This window comes from Narcine bancroftii, chromosome 7, assembly GCF_036971445.1.
Source record: "Narcine bancroftii isolate sNarBan1 chromosome 7, sNarBan1.hap1, whole genome shotgun sequence".
In the NCBI taxonomy this organism is placed as follows: domain Eukaryota; kingdom Metazoa; phylum Chordata; class Chondrichthyes; order Torpediniformes; family Narcinidae; genus Narcine; species Narcine bancroftii.
The window spans coordinates 75,821,014-75,837,128 of record NC_091475.1 but is presented as its reverse complement, the minus strand read 5'-3'; the positions used below and the strand labels follow the sequence as shown (position 1 = coordinate 75,837,128).

General features: G+C 38.9%; 1 protein-coding gene across 7 annotated transcripts in view; it reads left to right on the top strand.

Moving 5' to 3' along the window:
* The window catches only part of abcc4 (ATP binding cassette subfamily C member 4 (PEL blood group)), a 394,241-nt gene that overhangs the window by 136,562 nt on the left and 241,564 nt on the right, over positions 1-16,115 (top strand). For all 7 annotated transcript variants that reach the window (XR_011341954.1, XM_069890346.1, XM_069890349.1 and 4 more), the window contains 3 exons: positions 1,294-1,419; positions 4,451-4,700; positions 7,745-7,849. Coding sequence is in view for 6 of the 7 variants with exons in the window: in XM_069890346.1 (XP_069746447.1) it covers positions 1,294-1,419; positions 4,451-4,700; positions 7,745-7,849 (481 nt within the window). In the remaining variant the exon portion in view is untranslated. The remainder of the gene's footprint in view (positions 1-1,293; positions 1,420-4,450; positions 4,701-7,744; positions 7,850-16,115) is intronic.

Genomic DNA, 16,115 nt, shown 5'->3' with positions numbered 1-16,115 from the left:
ACTCCCTCTTGCTTCCTCTGGCAATCTCTAGGACAGAAACGGGCAGATTTTTGGATGTTAAAGGAATCAAGGGACATCCAGTTGATGAAGGAAAGTGACAAAGGTAAAAGATCAGTCGTGATTATATTGCATGACAGAGAAGAGATGGGAAGAGCCATGGCACATTCTGCATCACTTTATGTTTGCCCTTCATTTTCTTTTTCTGTGGTATTCAGTCATCCTTTGCAGCAGAATTGTAATGTCAGAGAAGGTATTTCCTTGCACATAGCCCAGCACAATGCTTGTACACAGACAGACAAATTTCTACAATAGACTACTCTCTTTTGGTAATGGCTTCTTTGAATTGATGTTTTCCTTTACGCTAATTGGAAATGGTAATGAAATGGGTGGTACTCTGGGATTTAAAAAAAATAAATTCTTCCAACAATAGGTGATTATTTTTTTGTAGTGACCACATTTACAAAAGTTTGATGTGCACATGGGCTATTTGGGAACTGCCCAGCTAATCATGCGAATATATTGTTTCTTTCATGTTTATTATGGCACCAAAGTGCTGCCATGCCTTACTGTCACTTAATTTCTGTTCGTACTTGTAATATCACCTTGCTTCCTGACATGAAGGGGCATGCTCACCATTAGCATTGGGAACCTGATTATGTTGCATCATCGATACTTGTTTCAGTGGTGCCAGATCCAACCAATGTTTATAAACATATTTTAGGAAAGAAGCACTTGTGTCAACAGAAATAAATTCAAACTTGTTTCTCATTGAAATATAGAATCAATTTGTGCTCTTTGAGGGTGCCACTTAAGTTGAGATGGTCTCCCACATTGTAAAATCATGTGCATGTGGCCAATACAAACCATGGTCATAAAATAGGCCGGAAGAGACATTCCATTTTCTTAATTCTTAAATGTTCCATTTCATAATTTTGGAAAGATGATCACCCAACATGGGTGCTAATAAAAAGAACAGTAATAATCATTACTGTTTGTCATCTTGAGAAAATGGGAGCTAGGTTTATGATCTGCTATTATCCAAAATTTATGGATCAAATTTTGAAAACTGGAATGCATTGTCTGAAGAAGGGTGGAAACAGATCAGCTGGTTGGATAAGTGCATGGTATGTAGGTGTGTGGAAAAGTCAACCTTCATCCTTTATGGAAGGTTTATACATTTTTTTAATAATAGCCACTGCCCATCATCAGGTTACTGAAAAGATATTTGGAGAGCTCTAATTTAAAATGTTACCACTTTCAATAATGTTTCTTTCCCTAAATTCTTATTCATAGGGGCAAAACTGCAAGGTTGACAGATAACAGAATTCGAACAATGAATGAGGTGATATCAGGAATGCGAATCATCAAGATGTATGCATGGGAAAAACCCTTTACAAGCTTGGTTACTCAAATTAGGAAGTAAGTTTTAAACAATGCTTTGGCATTTAAAGATATTGATGCTTTCACAGTAAATATTGTTAATCAGCCAATTTGTATCAATTATTTATTTATATTTTAAAATTCTATAAAAACTGATGTTCAATACATACAAATAAATGTGTGTTTAATAACCATTACAAGTATTGGAATTTATAATTCTTAAAGAATGGATTTTGTTCAGGCTTGGTTCTGGAGATTTCCACAATAATGATTACTAGGATTAATTAACCCTCAACTTCAGAGTTCAAACATATCATGTTAAGTCTGACCACACAATCAAAGCATAATGTTAACTGTTTTTCAGCCTCTTATCTAATTACAACAGCACAGTATCATTCCAGTGGCGTGGAGGTGGCAGGTATTTGATGTGGTACACAGGTTGGCACATCACTTGATCAGAATGACAGTCTGGATGGTAGCCTACAGATTTGTGTGGCATAGCTTTTGAAAACAGGTCAACAATTAGGTGAAGTCATGCACTCATTGCCGGACATCCAAAGTACAGCAACACACTAAAACCCCACTACAATCTTTTGAGCCGACATATCATAGTTTTGGCCATGTATACGTGGACATTGTAGGCCTCCTCCCAGTGTCACGTGATTCCCGTTTTCTCACTATAGTGGATCGGGCAACGCAGTGGCCAGAAGTGGTTCAACTAGGAGACATGACTACCAACACCTGCACCAAGACCTCATTTCCATGATATCACGTTTTGATCTGCTAGCACACATCACATCTGAAGGGGTGCCAAATTCTCGTCAAGTTTGTGGTCAGCAATGACCACTCTGCTTGAAACCAAGTTGTACCACACAACTGTGAACCACCCACAATCCAACGGGCTAATAGAAAGGTTGCATAGGCATTTGAAATCAGCCCTAATGGCACGTGTACAGGGACCTAACTGGGTTGATGAATTACCATGGGTACTTTTAGGTATACGAACAGCACCTAAGGACAGTATAGGTACCTCATTGGCAGAGCTGGTCCACAAAGCGCCCCTGATGGTTCCAGGAGAAGGTTCCAGACTCTCGAGGACAGAAGAAGCCTGCAGCAGTCCTAAGCAAGTACTGTGAGAAGCTCGGTTCTTCAACACCCATATTGACATCTCAACATGGTCCGGCCAGGCCCAATATACCCCATAACTTGCAGGACTGCAAGTACGTTTTCATACAGAAAGGAGCACATTGAGCACCATTCCAGCAATCGTATGAGGGTCCAATCGAGGTACTAAGACACATGGTTCAACATACATTTTGGACATCGGAGGTAAAGAGGAAGCTTTTGCAATCGATTGCCTCAAACCTGCCCATCTGGATCTGGATAGACCAGTTGTGGTTCAGGCACCTCGATGGAGAGGAAGGATACGCAGACAAAAAAAATATGCAGACTTTGAGGGTCCACAGTGGGATTTCCGGTTTGGGGGGGGGTGGTCATGTGGAAAACGCAGGAAATTGACCTGTCTTCAACAGAGGTTTTTTACTGAGCTGATGACATCACTTCCTGTCCATGTGACAGAAGCAGTGATATATATAAGCCCAGTGTGCAAGCCTGGAGGTGTCAGTCTTGCACTAGACTCCACAGTGTGTTCATCGACTTCCCCACGTATATATCAACTTGACAATGTGTACAGTGATTCTGCAATGTATACACTGAGGGCTCAGTATAGAATACTTCGCTACATTGTGGTATTTAATTGGAAGTCGGGCTTCCATGTAACTGATAAATACTTCCTGGCTACTGACAGGCTGACCTTAGCAAACTGAATTTGGTATTTGGACAGTCTAAAACTCACATCCCCACTATCTCCCAGAAAGTATAACTCCAGATCCTGTGGAAAATCCACTTTTGTAATTTTTTTCAGAATGCCCCCCAGGTCCTCTCAGAAAGATCTCACCCTTGTACATAGATAGCCAGGTGGCGTGGATAAAGTTTCCAATCTCCACATCACACCTAAAGCAATATTATGTAATTTTTGTCTTTGATTTATGTCATTTTTGTGGTGAGAGGTACAGCTGGTGCAAGATGTTGTATTGCATCAACCTGTATCTGGCATTGATGACTCCAGTCACAGTGTTCAAGCACAGGTCCTGCCACCACTCTTCATTGATTGTTGTGCCCAAATCCAACTCCCTTCTCTCCCCTTCACCTGTGTAAGCCCAGCTTCAGGCCCTCACTTTGGAATATGTAATACATCTTAGAGATAAATTTACACACATTCCCTCAATTGGAATCTCCCATGCTACGTGGACCCAATTTTTCTCTTAAGAAAGATCTTATTTGCAGATAGCAGAAGACTGTTCTATTAGACAAATCGTATTTGTTCCTCAACTGCTCAAATGACATAAGATACCTTTGCTTGTAACAATCCTCGACACACCTGATCCCTTTCTGGCACCGTGTGTCCAGAATTTTATTACCTAGAGTCAAGGATATTAAATTGTTCCGGGTCAAGGGTTCTTTGGGAGATAACCCCGCCTTCTATCCAATAGATTGATTTATTCTTTCCCATATCTGAAGTGCATGCTGTAGTATGGGGTTATCTGTTTTATTTGAAATTAATCTAAATATAAGCTCTCCTGCTGTATTTTCACCCATCTTTTCAAATTGGAAAGATTTGTGCCCAGGAGGTGGCAGTGGGGGAGGGGGTGAGGGGGCTTTTCTTAAAGAGATAAACTTTTCCTGGCTGCCCAGTAATATCTTTTGAAATCAGGTCATTCTAACCTCTTCCCCCCCCCCCAATTATAGTCCCACATCAATTTTTCCATGAAGATTTTAGCCACTTTACTGTTCTACGGGAACCTTCTGACACATTCGCTGAGCATCTTAAAAATGGGTAACGATTGAAAAAGACACTGGAGCCTTGGCATTACCTTAATTCTGACACAGGTTTTGTTTGCTTCTTCGTAGATTTCCTCAGATGAGTGTTTAATCTTGATTACAACTTTTAATCTGAATATATGTAAATTACTGTGAGGAAAACAAATGACTGTGTTGTTCTTTATTTCAGGAAGGAGATTGCCAAGGTTATGCACAGCTCTTACTTGCGTTCCTTGAACATGGCTTCATTCTTTATAGCAAGCAAGATAATACTGTTTTTTACATTCCTGGTGTATGTGCTGCTTGGCAACATTATCACAGCAAGCCGTGTGTTTGTCACAGTATCATTGTACAGTGCTGTGCGACTCACGATCACACTATTCTTCCCAGCAGCTGTTCAAACTGTTTCTGAGGGATTGATCAGCATCAGAAGGATAAAGGTATGTTTCAGTATTGAAAATAAAAGTTAATGCAATTTTTTCTTTGCAAGAGAACACATTCTTCTGAATTTTCACTTGCATGGTGTAGGATATTATTGAACTGAACTTTGCAGGTTATGGCACAGTGGTAAAAGCTAGAGATGTGAAGGATATTTTGCTAGCAGATGTTGTAGAAATTATAAAATACATGTTGAGAATATTGGAGTTGAAGTGGATCATCTGTGATCCAGTCTATTGCACCATTGAGATAGATTGTGGCAACTCAGTGCCTCTGAAGGCACTCTCTTCCGCTTCTCTTTCTCTTATTGTTAGGGACGTCAGGCAATGCTAATAGTGACTCGAGCTTGTTTTTTTTCCAGTCTTGCTTTTAATTTTTTTTTCCCTTTTATTCTTTAGCTTTGTTAGCTAGGTCATTTTTTCTTAGTTTTCTAGTGGGGGCTGTGAACCCCACTAGTATTTGCATAACTTGTATGTTTGGGATGTGGTTGGTGGGGGGGGGGAAATAAATACAGACTCTGTATTCATACAGACTCTCTATGAATGTTGGAAAATATGGTATTGGTCATTTGAATTGCTTTATGAATTTGAGTCTATATAACAGACTCTTGGCCAGTTACTTTCCATAGGTTCATTACTTGGAAGGACTAACTGAAGTCTATGGTGGTGACCAGAGGTGCAGGTGTTTCTAAGCTTGGAGATGTGTGGGTCTTTGCTTTGCTAGCCTTTTGTTTGAAGTGAGTGTAGAATGCAATGAGTTTGTCAGAGACAGATGCTTACTATCCTGCCCAGAATCCCATGAGCCTGTGATGGCATGCATGTCTTTTCATGGTGCCTGGTGTCCATTAGGTTCATCTGGAATTCAAGTCTGGTTCAATACTGCCTCTTGGCATCCCTGATGCCCTTGCTCAGGTTGTACCTAGATTTCTCTTATGGGCTGGGCTACCTGATTTGTAGGTTTTTGCCTTCACTAGTGAGTGATCATTGCTGTTCATCCATGGTTTCCAGTTAAGCAACACACAGATTGTTGTCATTGGCGAACAGTCCTCCACATACTTGCTGGTGAAGACAGTGACAGTAGTAGTATATTCGTTGGGGTTGGTCAATTGCTGAGTCCTTAAATATGGACCAGTCTGCTGACCCAGATGGGGACACAGTATGTCATGTTTCCTCAGTTCAATGATAGAGGTGAATCGTTCATTTGGCTCTGCCTTTGTGTTTATCCAGAGTGGGATATAGACTGGTATCATTATAGTCGACATGAATTCCTGCGCGGGTAGTAGGAATGGCACTTCAGTGTTGAAATTTCCAGATCCGGGGATTGAGAATATGTCCATCCAGTGGCCCTCTGGTTGTACAGTGCGTCAGGAGTTGAGGGTGTGAGGTGTGTCTTAGTGAAACAGAGCTCACAGCAGAGCCCCAGCATTCTTTTAAAGATAAGTCTTACTTTAAGTTTGTTGGGCTTGTTTTCAAGTTTTCAATAACTTGGACTTTTGCCAGGACTACACTGGGAGGTGACTTCAAACCATATATTACATCAGTCTCACTTGCAGTGGATGGTTGCTTCTGAATGGGCCCTCGAGGTAAGAGGATGTACTTGTGAGGGCTCATGATTCAGGTGATGGGTCCATGGATCAGGTCATAGCATTGACTGCTTCTAGAACAAAGGTGATGATGGGCATTTGGGCTGGGAAGTCTGTGATAGTGGGCATTTAGGGTCTGTAAAGTTGGTGATGGTGGGCATTTGGGCTGGGAGGTCTGTGATAGTGGGCATTTAGGGTCTGGAAAGTTGGTGATGGTGCCCATTTGGGTCTGGGAGGTTGGTGATGGTGGGCATTTGGTGGTGGGAGGTCGGTGATGGAGGGCATTTAGGATTGGAGGTCAGTGATGATGGGCGATCATGGGATCTTTGGTCCCAGAATTTCAACAGGGGGACCTGGTAATTGGATGGTGACAGATGGTCATGGTCTTTGGTTCTTGGCTGCTCCAAGGGTTATGCTCCAGGTAGCGATTAGGGCTCTGAATGGGATTGTCACTGATGCTCTGCATTTGAAAAAAGACGTAATGTAAATCTCTGTTTTTAAAAACAACATTTATTAGTGTCAAATTATATTTCAAGATTTCTAATTAGCATACGTACAAGATTAGTCAATTTTACCTTTTTAAAACTTGTTGACAGGTTTAATATTTTTAATTCAAAAGGTTATTTCAAAACAAAAAAAATACTGGTAACACAACAGTGAATCTAAAAAGCATGCAGGTACAGGAGGCGGTTAAAAAGGCAAATGGTATATTGGCCTTCATATCAAGAGGGTTTGAGTATAGGAATAAGGATACCTTACTGCAGCTGTACAGAGCTTTGGTGAGACCACATCTGGAGTATTGTGTGCAGTTTTGGTTGCCTTATCTGAGGAAGGATGTTCTTGCAATGGAGGGAGAGCAAAGGTGATTCACCAGGCTGATACCTGGAATGGCATTACTTATGAGGAAAGATTGTGCAATTTGGGATTGTGCTCGCTGGAGTTTAGAAGATTGAGAAGGGATCTCATAGAGAAATAAAATTCTGGCAGGACTGGACAGAATGGATGCAGATGGGATGTTTCCAATGGTGGGGGAGTCCAGAACCCGGGGCCATGGTTCGAGGATAATAGGCAAACCATTTAGGACTGAGATGAGAAGGAATTTCTTTACCCAGAGGGTGGTGAATCTGTAGAATTCATTGCCACAGAGAGCAGTAGAGGCAGATTCATTGAATATATTTAAGAGGGAATTAGATATATTCTTCAGTGTAAGGGAATTAGGGGTTAAGGAGAGAAGGCGGGGACAGGGTACTGAACTTTAAGATCAGCCATGATCTCATTGAATGGCAGAGCAGGCTCGAAGGGCCAAATGACCTACTCCTGCTCCTATCTTCTATGGTTCTATGTTTATTGGTGTTCCTGGAATTTTCTGCTTTTGTCTGAAATTATTTAGAATTTTTGAAATACTTTTATACAAGATTAATATTTAGTAATTTGTAATAGGGTTCTTTTTTGTGAATTTCATAGGAATTTTTGATCCTTGAAGAAATTAAAAAACCCAATGAAGAAGTGCATAAAAATGAAAATGACCATTCTGTTCACTTACAAGATGTCACATGCTATTGGGATGAGGTAAAGTGAATCCATAAAATGGAATTTTTTTGCAATCAAATCAAATTAGAATTTAATATTTTCCTTGTATTAATTAAGAACCTTCTAATTTTTTTCTTCCATTTTCAACAATGTTGACTATTTTTTAAATGTGAAGGATATTTGTCTTTACATTGACCTAGCAGTTATGTCATATGACCAAGAAGGTCATAGTCAAGATTCGAGATAAAGATAACCATAGATTAGTTAGTTATACCATCCCATCACACTAATCCATCTGTGGTGAATGGACTCAGTTTAAAACTGTCAACAGTTGGGGATGTTAAGGAAATGCAAAAAGAAAATATTTTTATCACTACCACCCTCTCTCAACCCCTCCCCTTCTCTTCCCCTCCAACTCCCATATCCTATTCTGCTCACCTCCTCTCCCATCTCCTCATCTGCTTACTATTAAGGTCACGGGGAGACGGTAATGCATAATAAAATGTGTTCTCTCAAACTTTGCAGAGAGCTATTCAGTGAAAGTTGGACTTGTCTGTGTGAATGGTTTTGTCCAGCATATTTATTGGAATGGGAATAGAATAAAGCTATATCAGGTCAAGGAATGTTGAATGGAATTCAACTTTGACAATTGTGAGCTGTCACAATTTAGTAAGTCATACCAGGGCAGGAATTACCCAGTAAATAATAAGGCTCTGATTATGGTAGGACAGAGATACCTAGGGGTGCATGCACATAGTTCCTTTGAAGTAGCAACTTATGAGGACAAAGTGGTGAAGATGCTTGGCACGCGTTCCTTTATTTTATAAAAAAATGCAGCACAGTACAGGGCTTTCAGCCCACAGTATGTCAAGTCGTGTAAATGTATGCCATGATCAGAATAACCCTTCCCCCCTTCACAGTCTATAACCCCCCATTTGTCTTACATATGTCTCTCTGTTAAATATCCCTATTGTATCCACCTCAACCACTACAGGAGCTGAAATCAAAGATGGCAACACAAATTAATGCGTTAATGAAAAATTTAAATTTGGTGGATATTTGGAGAAAAGTTAATCCTACAGAGAAAGATTTCACTTTTTATTCTTCAAGACATGATTCGTTTTCTAGAATTGATTTATTTTTAGTATCAGCACATTTACAAGGTAGAGTACTAGAAGCTGAATATAAAAGTAGAGTTATATCAGATCATTCATTATTACTTTTTTCCTGTGAAAATTCGGAGGTAGTACGTCCATCGTTTAGATGGAGGTTTAATGCAATATTAGTGAAAAAAATAGAGTTTGTTACTTTTGTTAAAGAGCAGATTTCTTTATTTTTGACTGAAAATGTTAATTCTGTGGATAGTCATTTTGTAATGTGGGATGCTTTAAAAGCTTATTTGAGAGGGCAGATTATTAGTTATTCTACGAAAATTAAGAAACAATATATGGCAGAAAGTTTAGAGTTAGAAAATAGGATTGCTGAGTTTGAGAAAGATTTTCAGAAAGGTGTAACAGAAGATTAAAAAAATTGCATTAGCGAGGTTGAAATTACGTTATAATACTTTACAAACTTATATTTTTGAGCGCTTAATTAATCGATCTAAACAACGTTATTATGAATTGGGGGAAATAAGGTACTTGCTTGGCAATTGAAAGCTGAACAGATATCTTGGACTATATATGCTGTTAAGAAGAATTCAAAAGTTACTTACAAACCTCAGGAAATTAATGACCAGTTTTATTCATTTTATATACTTAATTATATACTTCTGAGGGGAAACAGGATAATGGTTCTATTGATTCTTAATTATCTAAATTAAAGTTACCGGTATTAGATGAAAATGATGTTCAGGAATTGGAATCTCCATTTATGGATTTTGAAATTAAGGAAGCTATTCAGGAAATGCTGAATGGAAAGTCCCCAGGGGATGATGGATTCCCTGTGGAATTTTATAAACTCTTTTATGATGATTTTTCTAATGAATTTGGAGAAGTGTTGAATCAAGTTACTGAAGATCAGAAGTTACCAGAATCATGTTCAAGTGCTTTAATAACTGTCATTCCAAGAAAAGATAGAGGTACATTAAAAGTGTTTTCATATAGACTGATCTCTTTATTAAATGTAGATTATAAAATTATAGCAAAAGTATTAGGTAATAGACTTGCTAAATATTTGCCCAAATTGGTACACATTGATCAAACAGGTTTTATTAAGAATAGAAATGCATCAGACAATATATTTTGATTAATTACTTTGGTCAACGCATATTGAAAGCAACCTAACCATCCTATTATGGTGGTTGCATTAGATGCAGAAAAAACTTTTGACAGGGTTGAGTGGGATTTTTTTAATTTAAAGTGTTAGAGAAATTTAAATATGGCCCTTTTTTATTGGTTGGGTTAAGGTTTTATATATGAACCCAATTGCTAGGGTGGTGACAAATGGACAGATTTCTTCATCATTTAAATTGACTCGTTCAACTCAACAGGGCTGCCCATTGTCACCAGCCTTATTTGCGTTGGTTATTGAACCATTAGTTCAGGCTATTAGACAAAATGGAGAAATTAGAGGGATGAGGGTTAAGAATGAAGAATATAAAATTAATTTATTTGCGGAGGATGTGTTGGTATATTTGACGGAACTGGAAGGATCATTGAAACAATTGCAAGAGTGTTTGTTGAAATTTGGAGAATTATTGGGATATAAAGTTAATTGGGATAAAAGTGAAATTTTACCAGTTGGAGTGGGAAATTATTCTGAATTTAAAACAATTACAAAATTAAGGTGGACAAGTAAAATTAAATATTTAGGTGTGTTTATGGATAGGAATTATCAATCAGTATATCAATTAAATTATGAACCTATATTAAGACGGATTAAATCAGATTTGATTAAGTGGAAAAATCTTCCATTAACTTTGATTGGTCGGGTTAATTGTATTAAAATTAATATTTTTCCACGAATTCAATATTTATTTCAGTCACCTCCTTGTTTACTTTATAAGGGCTTTTTTGAAGACTTGAATAAAGCAGTGCAAGAGTTTTTATGGAAAGGTAAATTAGCCTAAATGGCATTGCATAGACTTATATGGAAGTATACATTGGGCGGACTACAATTACCACATTTTCAAAATTATTATGAAGCGGCGCAGTTGAAGTTTATTAGTAGATTGATAGATTTGGATCAGTCTCCCAGCTGAGCTTAATTGGAAATGGGGTGTATATCTAGGGTTGAAATACATGAATTAATATTTTGTTGGAATTTGATTTTGTTACAGCAATATGATATGCTGATATTGAAACATTTGTTAAAGATCTGGATTTAAAAAAACAGGGTGTTAGGGTCAAAAGATAAATTATCAATTTTAACTCCATTGCATAACAATCAGCTCATTCCTTTTTCAATGTTTAATAATCATTTAAAGATTTGGGATCCGAAAGGTATAAAGACAATACAAGATTGTTTTGTAGAGGGACAATTTCTTTCTTTTAATCAAGTGAGAGAAAGATTTGATATACCTGTAAATTCTTTGTTTGCATGTTATCAACTTAGAGCTTTGATAAAAGATAATTATGGTAGAGAGATAATTTTACCTACTTTGTCGAGATTTGAATCTTTGATTTCCTCTATACAGTAAAAGGGTTATATTTCAGTTATGTATAATTTGTTACAAGATAGTATGGATAAACCAGATTGGGAGAAATCTAAACTTAAATGGGAGAGTGATTTAGTATTTATTTTTCCCAAAGATGATTGGGAAAATATGTGTCAGGACAATGTAATTAAATTGACTAATGTACAATATGGAATGGTTAATTATAATTTTTTACATCAATTATATTTGACTCCCGAAAAGTTTAAAAAATATGGGGTTCGTAATTTGGATTCTTGTTTTAGATGTGGCTCATGTATTGGAACTTTTCTACGTGCTGTTTGGAATTGTGTTAAAGTTCAATCATTTTGGCAAGGAATTAAAGTAGTTTTGGAGAAATTATATAATTTTATTACTGTTGGATTCAACGATTTTCTTGTTGGGAAATTTGTATTCGTAAAGGGGAATGGGATTGGATAAAATTAAAATTGCTTTTGTACGTTTGGTGTTATCGGGTCTCTGTATTTGAAATATATGCATTTAGATATACATTGAAATGTTATTAACATTTACAATATTTTCTTTTTATATATATAATTTATATATATATTTTTTGCTCCCCTTAAGGGAGTGGCTGTAGGGGTGGTAGGGTGGGATGGGTGTTGATGCAAAATTTTCTTTGATTATTTCTATACTGTATGTTATGTTTTTGTTATCTTTTAAATAAAGTTTGTAAAAAAAAAACACTACAGGAGCAGTGCGTTCCAGCTACCCACCACTCATTGCAAAAAACCTAACTCTGACATCTCCCCTAAACTTTCCTCAACTTACCACAAACAGATGTCCTCTGGAATTGACCATTGCCAGCTTGTGTAAAAGATGGTGGTAGCTGCCTACTCTATCTATGCTCTTCCACATAATAGAAGATTACTTAATAGAGGTTTAAAGTTTATGAGTTGGACACCCAGCCCCTTTTTCCAGGAGTGACTATAGTAAATACCAGAGGACATCGATATTTGATCTAGCACCTCACCAGGCCCTTTGTGGCCGCTCTCTGAGGCTCAAAACAGAACAGAGCACTGGCAGTGTTCCCTACCCATAATTCCCCTACACAGCTGGAACTGTTCTGGGAACACAGAGTGGTTCCAGCAGCAGGGAGGATAATGGGTAGGGAAGACAGGCATTGCTCTGCCATGTATTTATGGCAGGTGGCATCACAGCACCAGTCGCCCTGCCTCCATTGGCTCTGGAGAGCACCATGAGGCACTGCTCAACATGAATTTGATGCAGGCGCAGCCTTTTTTGACTGCTCCACAAAAGGCAAGTTTGTTTTTCCTCTGCGCTTATATCCGGCCTCCAGGTGGAGGCCTGGCGTGAAAGGGCCTTTTAAGGGATCTATGGACTAGGAACCTAAGATCCCAAGATCCCGCTGTTTCTCTGTATTGTTAGGAAATCTGCCATAAACTTTGTACTCCATCTTAAATTAAAAAAAATATATCGCTTCACACTTTTCTGGATTGAACTCCATCTGCCACTTCTCCACCCAACTGCATCCTCTCTCTATCTTGTTGTGACCTACAACAACTCTCTACACTATACATCTCCAAACTTCGTGTCATCTGAAAACTTACTGACCCACCCGTTCCTTATCAAAGGTCACAGGGAGAAAAGATAAGAAAGAGTTTTCAGAGATTCAGGCACATGCTGCATTTTGCTCATAACTGATGCTTGATGAAGGGTTCAGGATCAAAACAGTTACATTTTGCTTCCTATAGGTGCTGTGTGATCTGCTGAGTTTCTCCAATTCACTTTGTATGGTACAGAGATTTCAGAGGGACTTGTGCGCAACTTTTTCACTTGGAGTGTAGTCTGTATCTGGAAGGATCTGCCAGAGGGAAGCTTTAGAACTAGGTTCAATTATGATATTCAAAAGACATTTGAACATAAGAATAAGAAATAGGAGCAGGAGTAGGCGGTCTGGCCTGTCAAGCCTGTTCAACCATTTAATAAGATCATGGTTGATTTGGCTGTGGAATCCGTTCCATTTACTCACTTTTCCCTAGAACACATAATTGCAAAAAAAAAGAACAGAATTAATTGTGTCTTAAGTATATTTAATGAAGTAGTCTCCACTGCTTCCTTGAGCAGAGAATTCCACAGATTGGGGGAAAAGCAATTCCTTCACTTCTCCATCCAAAATCTACTCCCCAACTTTTGAGGCCTGTCCTTGTTGTGTTGGGATTGTATCAGATTCAGTAGGTTCACAGAGGAGCAAGTTCAGATACAAATTGACAAACAAAGAGTAACTTTACTGTACACAGAAGGGAATTAAACAGCAGAAGATGCCAAACGATACTCCATACTCAAACTACTAATACAATTAAATAGGCATTCACATCAGACCCAGTGGATTCCGATACCCATGGCCGTCTATTCTCTGCACAGAACAGAGCTTAATCACTGTAATGGTGTAAACAAGCATATCGGGTGTGATGATCCTCAATACCAGTGGTTACTTACCCGCCATCTTATTTCCTTTGTTATCTAAGGCTTGTTCTCTCCAGTTCTCTCCAGTTTTTTTAGTTGACCACTGTGAAAAAATCTCTTTGAAAGGCTTCCTCTATTCTTCAACTGTTCCACTATGTAGCCTCTGCTGACAGTCTGTATTAGTCATATCTTGTAGTTTCATTTGTTTAAGCAAGATGCATTGATTTTAGATCGAACTACTGAAGCCTCCATTTGTCTGAGATATCCATTCATACTGTGATCACTCTTTCCGAGTGGATCCCTAACTCAAAGGTCGTTTATTTTAACTGTCTGATTGCACAAGACTAGAATCTCAGTTAACATGTTCTCTTGTAAGTTCAGTAATACGCTGTTCAAGAGGCCTGTCACAGATGCATCCTAAGAAATCCTCCTCAAAACCACCTAATTTATGACTTTTAAGTCCCCCTTGGCAACTGCCATTCCATTTGTTGCATATGTCAGATTTTTTTATTTATTGACTGTGCCACTGTAATGATAGATAATGATATAGATAATTCCAACTAATGATTTTATTTTTCCCTTTACTATTCTTAATCTCTACCAAGATGCATTCAACAGTCTTCTTAGATCTTTTATCGTTTCTCATGATTACCTTGGTCTCTTCCTTGAATAAGAATACCACCTCTGTTCCCTTTATCTGCCTAAATTTCAGAATTGCCTAATACCTTTGGATATTCCCAATCATCTCTACCATGCAGCCAGGTTTCTGTAGTGGACCATAATGATTTGTGCCACAGGTTCACTGACCATGTGTCAAATACAATGAGCATTCAGATAAAGTGCCCTTATATTCATTGTCCTTTAGAATGTATTAATCATCTGTTTTACATTTGATTTTTTTTTCTGTACTCCACTCATACTTCTTTCTAACTTTTGCTTAGTCTCTGCATTGCTTTCCTCTGTCTTTCTGCATGGATTCCCATCCTCTGCCACATTAGTTTATACTCTCCCCAACAGGCCAAGCAAACAATCCCCTTTAAACATTGATCCCAGTCATGCTCTGGTGTAGACCATCTGGTTTGTACTGGTCTCATCTGCCCAGAACTGGTTCCATTGCCTCAGGGATCTGAAACCCTCCCACCTGCACCACTGCTTAAGCCATATATTCAATGAAACTCATCTGTTATTCCTACTCTGACTAGTATCAGACACAGGCAGAAATCTTGTCATTACTGACAAGGGAGTGGCCTGACGGAAACTGGAGAAGGCTATGTTAATGCCATCTGGTTGGAGAGTGCCTGGACAAAATATTAGTTGCTCTTCCAATTTGTGGGTGCCTTTGGTTTGGCAGTACATGAGACCATAGACAGAAATGTTGGCGCAGGAGTGGGGCGCAGAATTGAAATGGTTGGCCACTGGGAGATCCCCACCATTGCTGTGGATAGAGCAAGGGTGCTCAATGAAACAATCTCCCAGTCTGTATCCAGTCTCCACTGCATTGAAGAGTACGACAGGAGCTCAGAATGCAGTAATTGACCCTCGTAGATTCAAAGTGAAGTGTTGCTTTACTTGGAAGGACTGTTTGTGGCCCCCAGTGGTAGTGAGCGAAGAGGTATGGATGCCAGTGTAGCACTTCCTATGGTCACAGGCGAAGGTACCAAGGGGGTGATTCGTGGAATGGGATGAGTTGACAAGGGAGGCACAGAGGGAGCAGGCTCTGCGGAAGGTGGAGAGGGAAGGATGTGTCTGGTGGTGGGATCATGTTGTTGGTGACGGAAATATCTTGCATGTGGAAGCTAGCGGGTTGGTAGGTGAGGGCAAAGGGAATGCTGTCTTTGTTATGTCTAGCGTTAGAGGGGGCCAGGACAGATGTGTGGGAAATGGAGGTGTTACAGGTAAGGGCTGAGTTGATGGTGGTAGAAGAGAAGGCACGTTTCTTTGAGGAAAGAGGGCATCTCGGATGAACTGGAATGGAAGACCTCATCCTAGGAGCAGATGCAACAGAGACTGAGGAATTGTGAGAAAAGAATAGAGCAGGGAGTGAAGTGATGTAATAGAGGTAATTGTGAGAGTTGGTGAGTTTATAGAAAATGTCTCCAGAAAGTTTGTTTTCCGAGATGAAGACAGAGATATTGATGAAGGGGAAAGTTGCCAGAGATAGACGAAGTGAATTTGAGGTTGGGGTGAAAGTTAACAATAAAGGTGACAAGTTCATCAGAGATT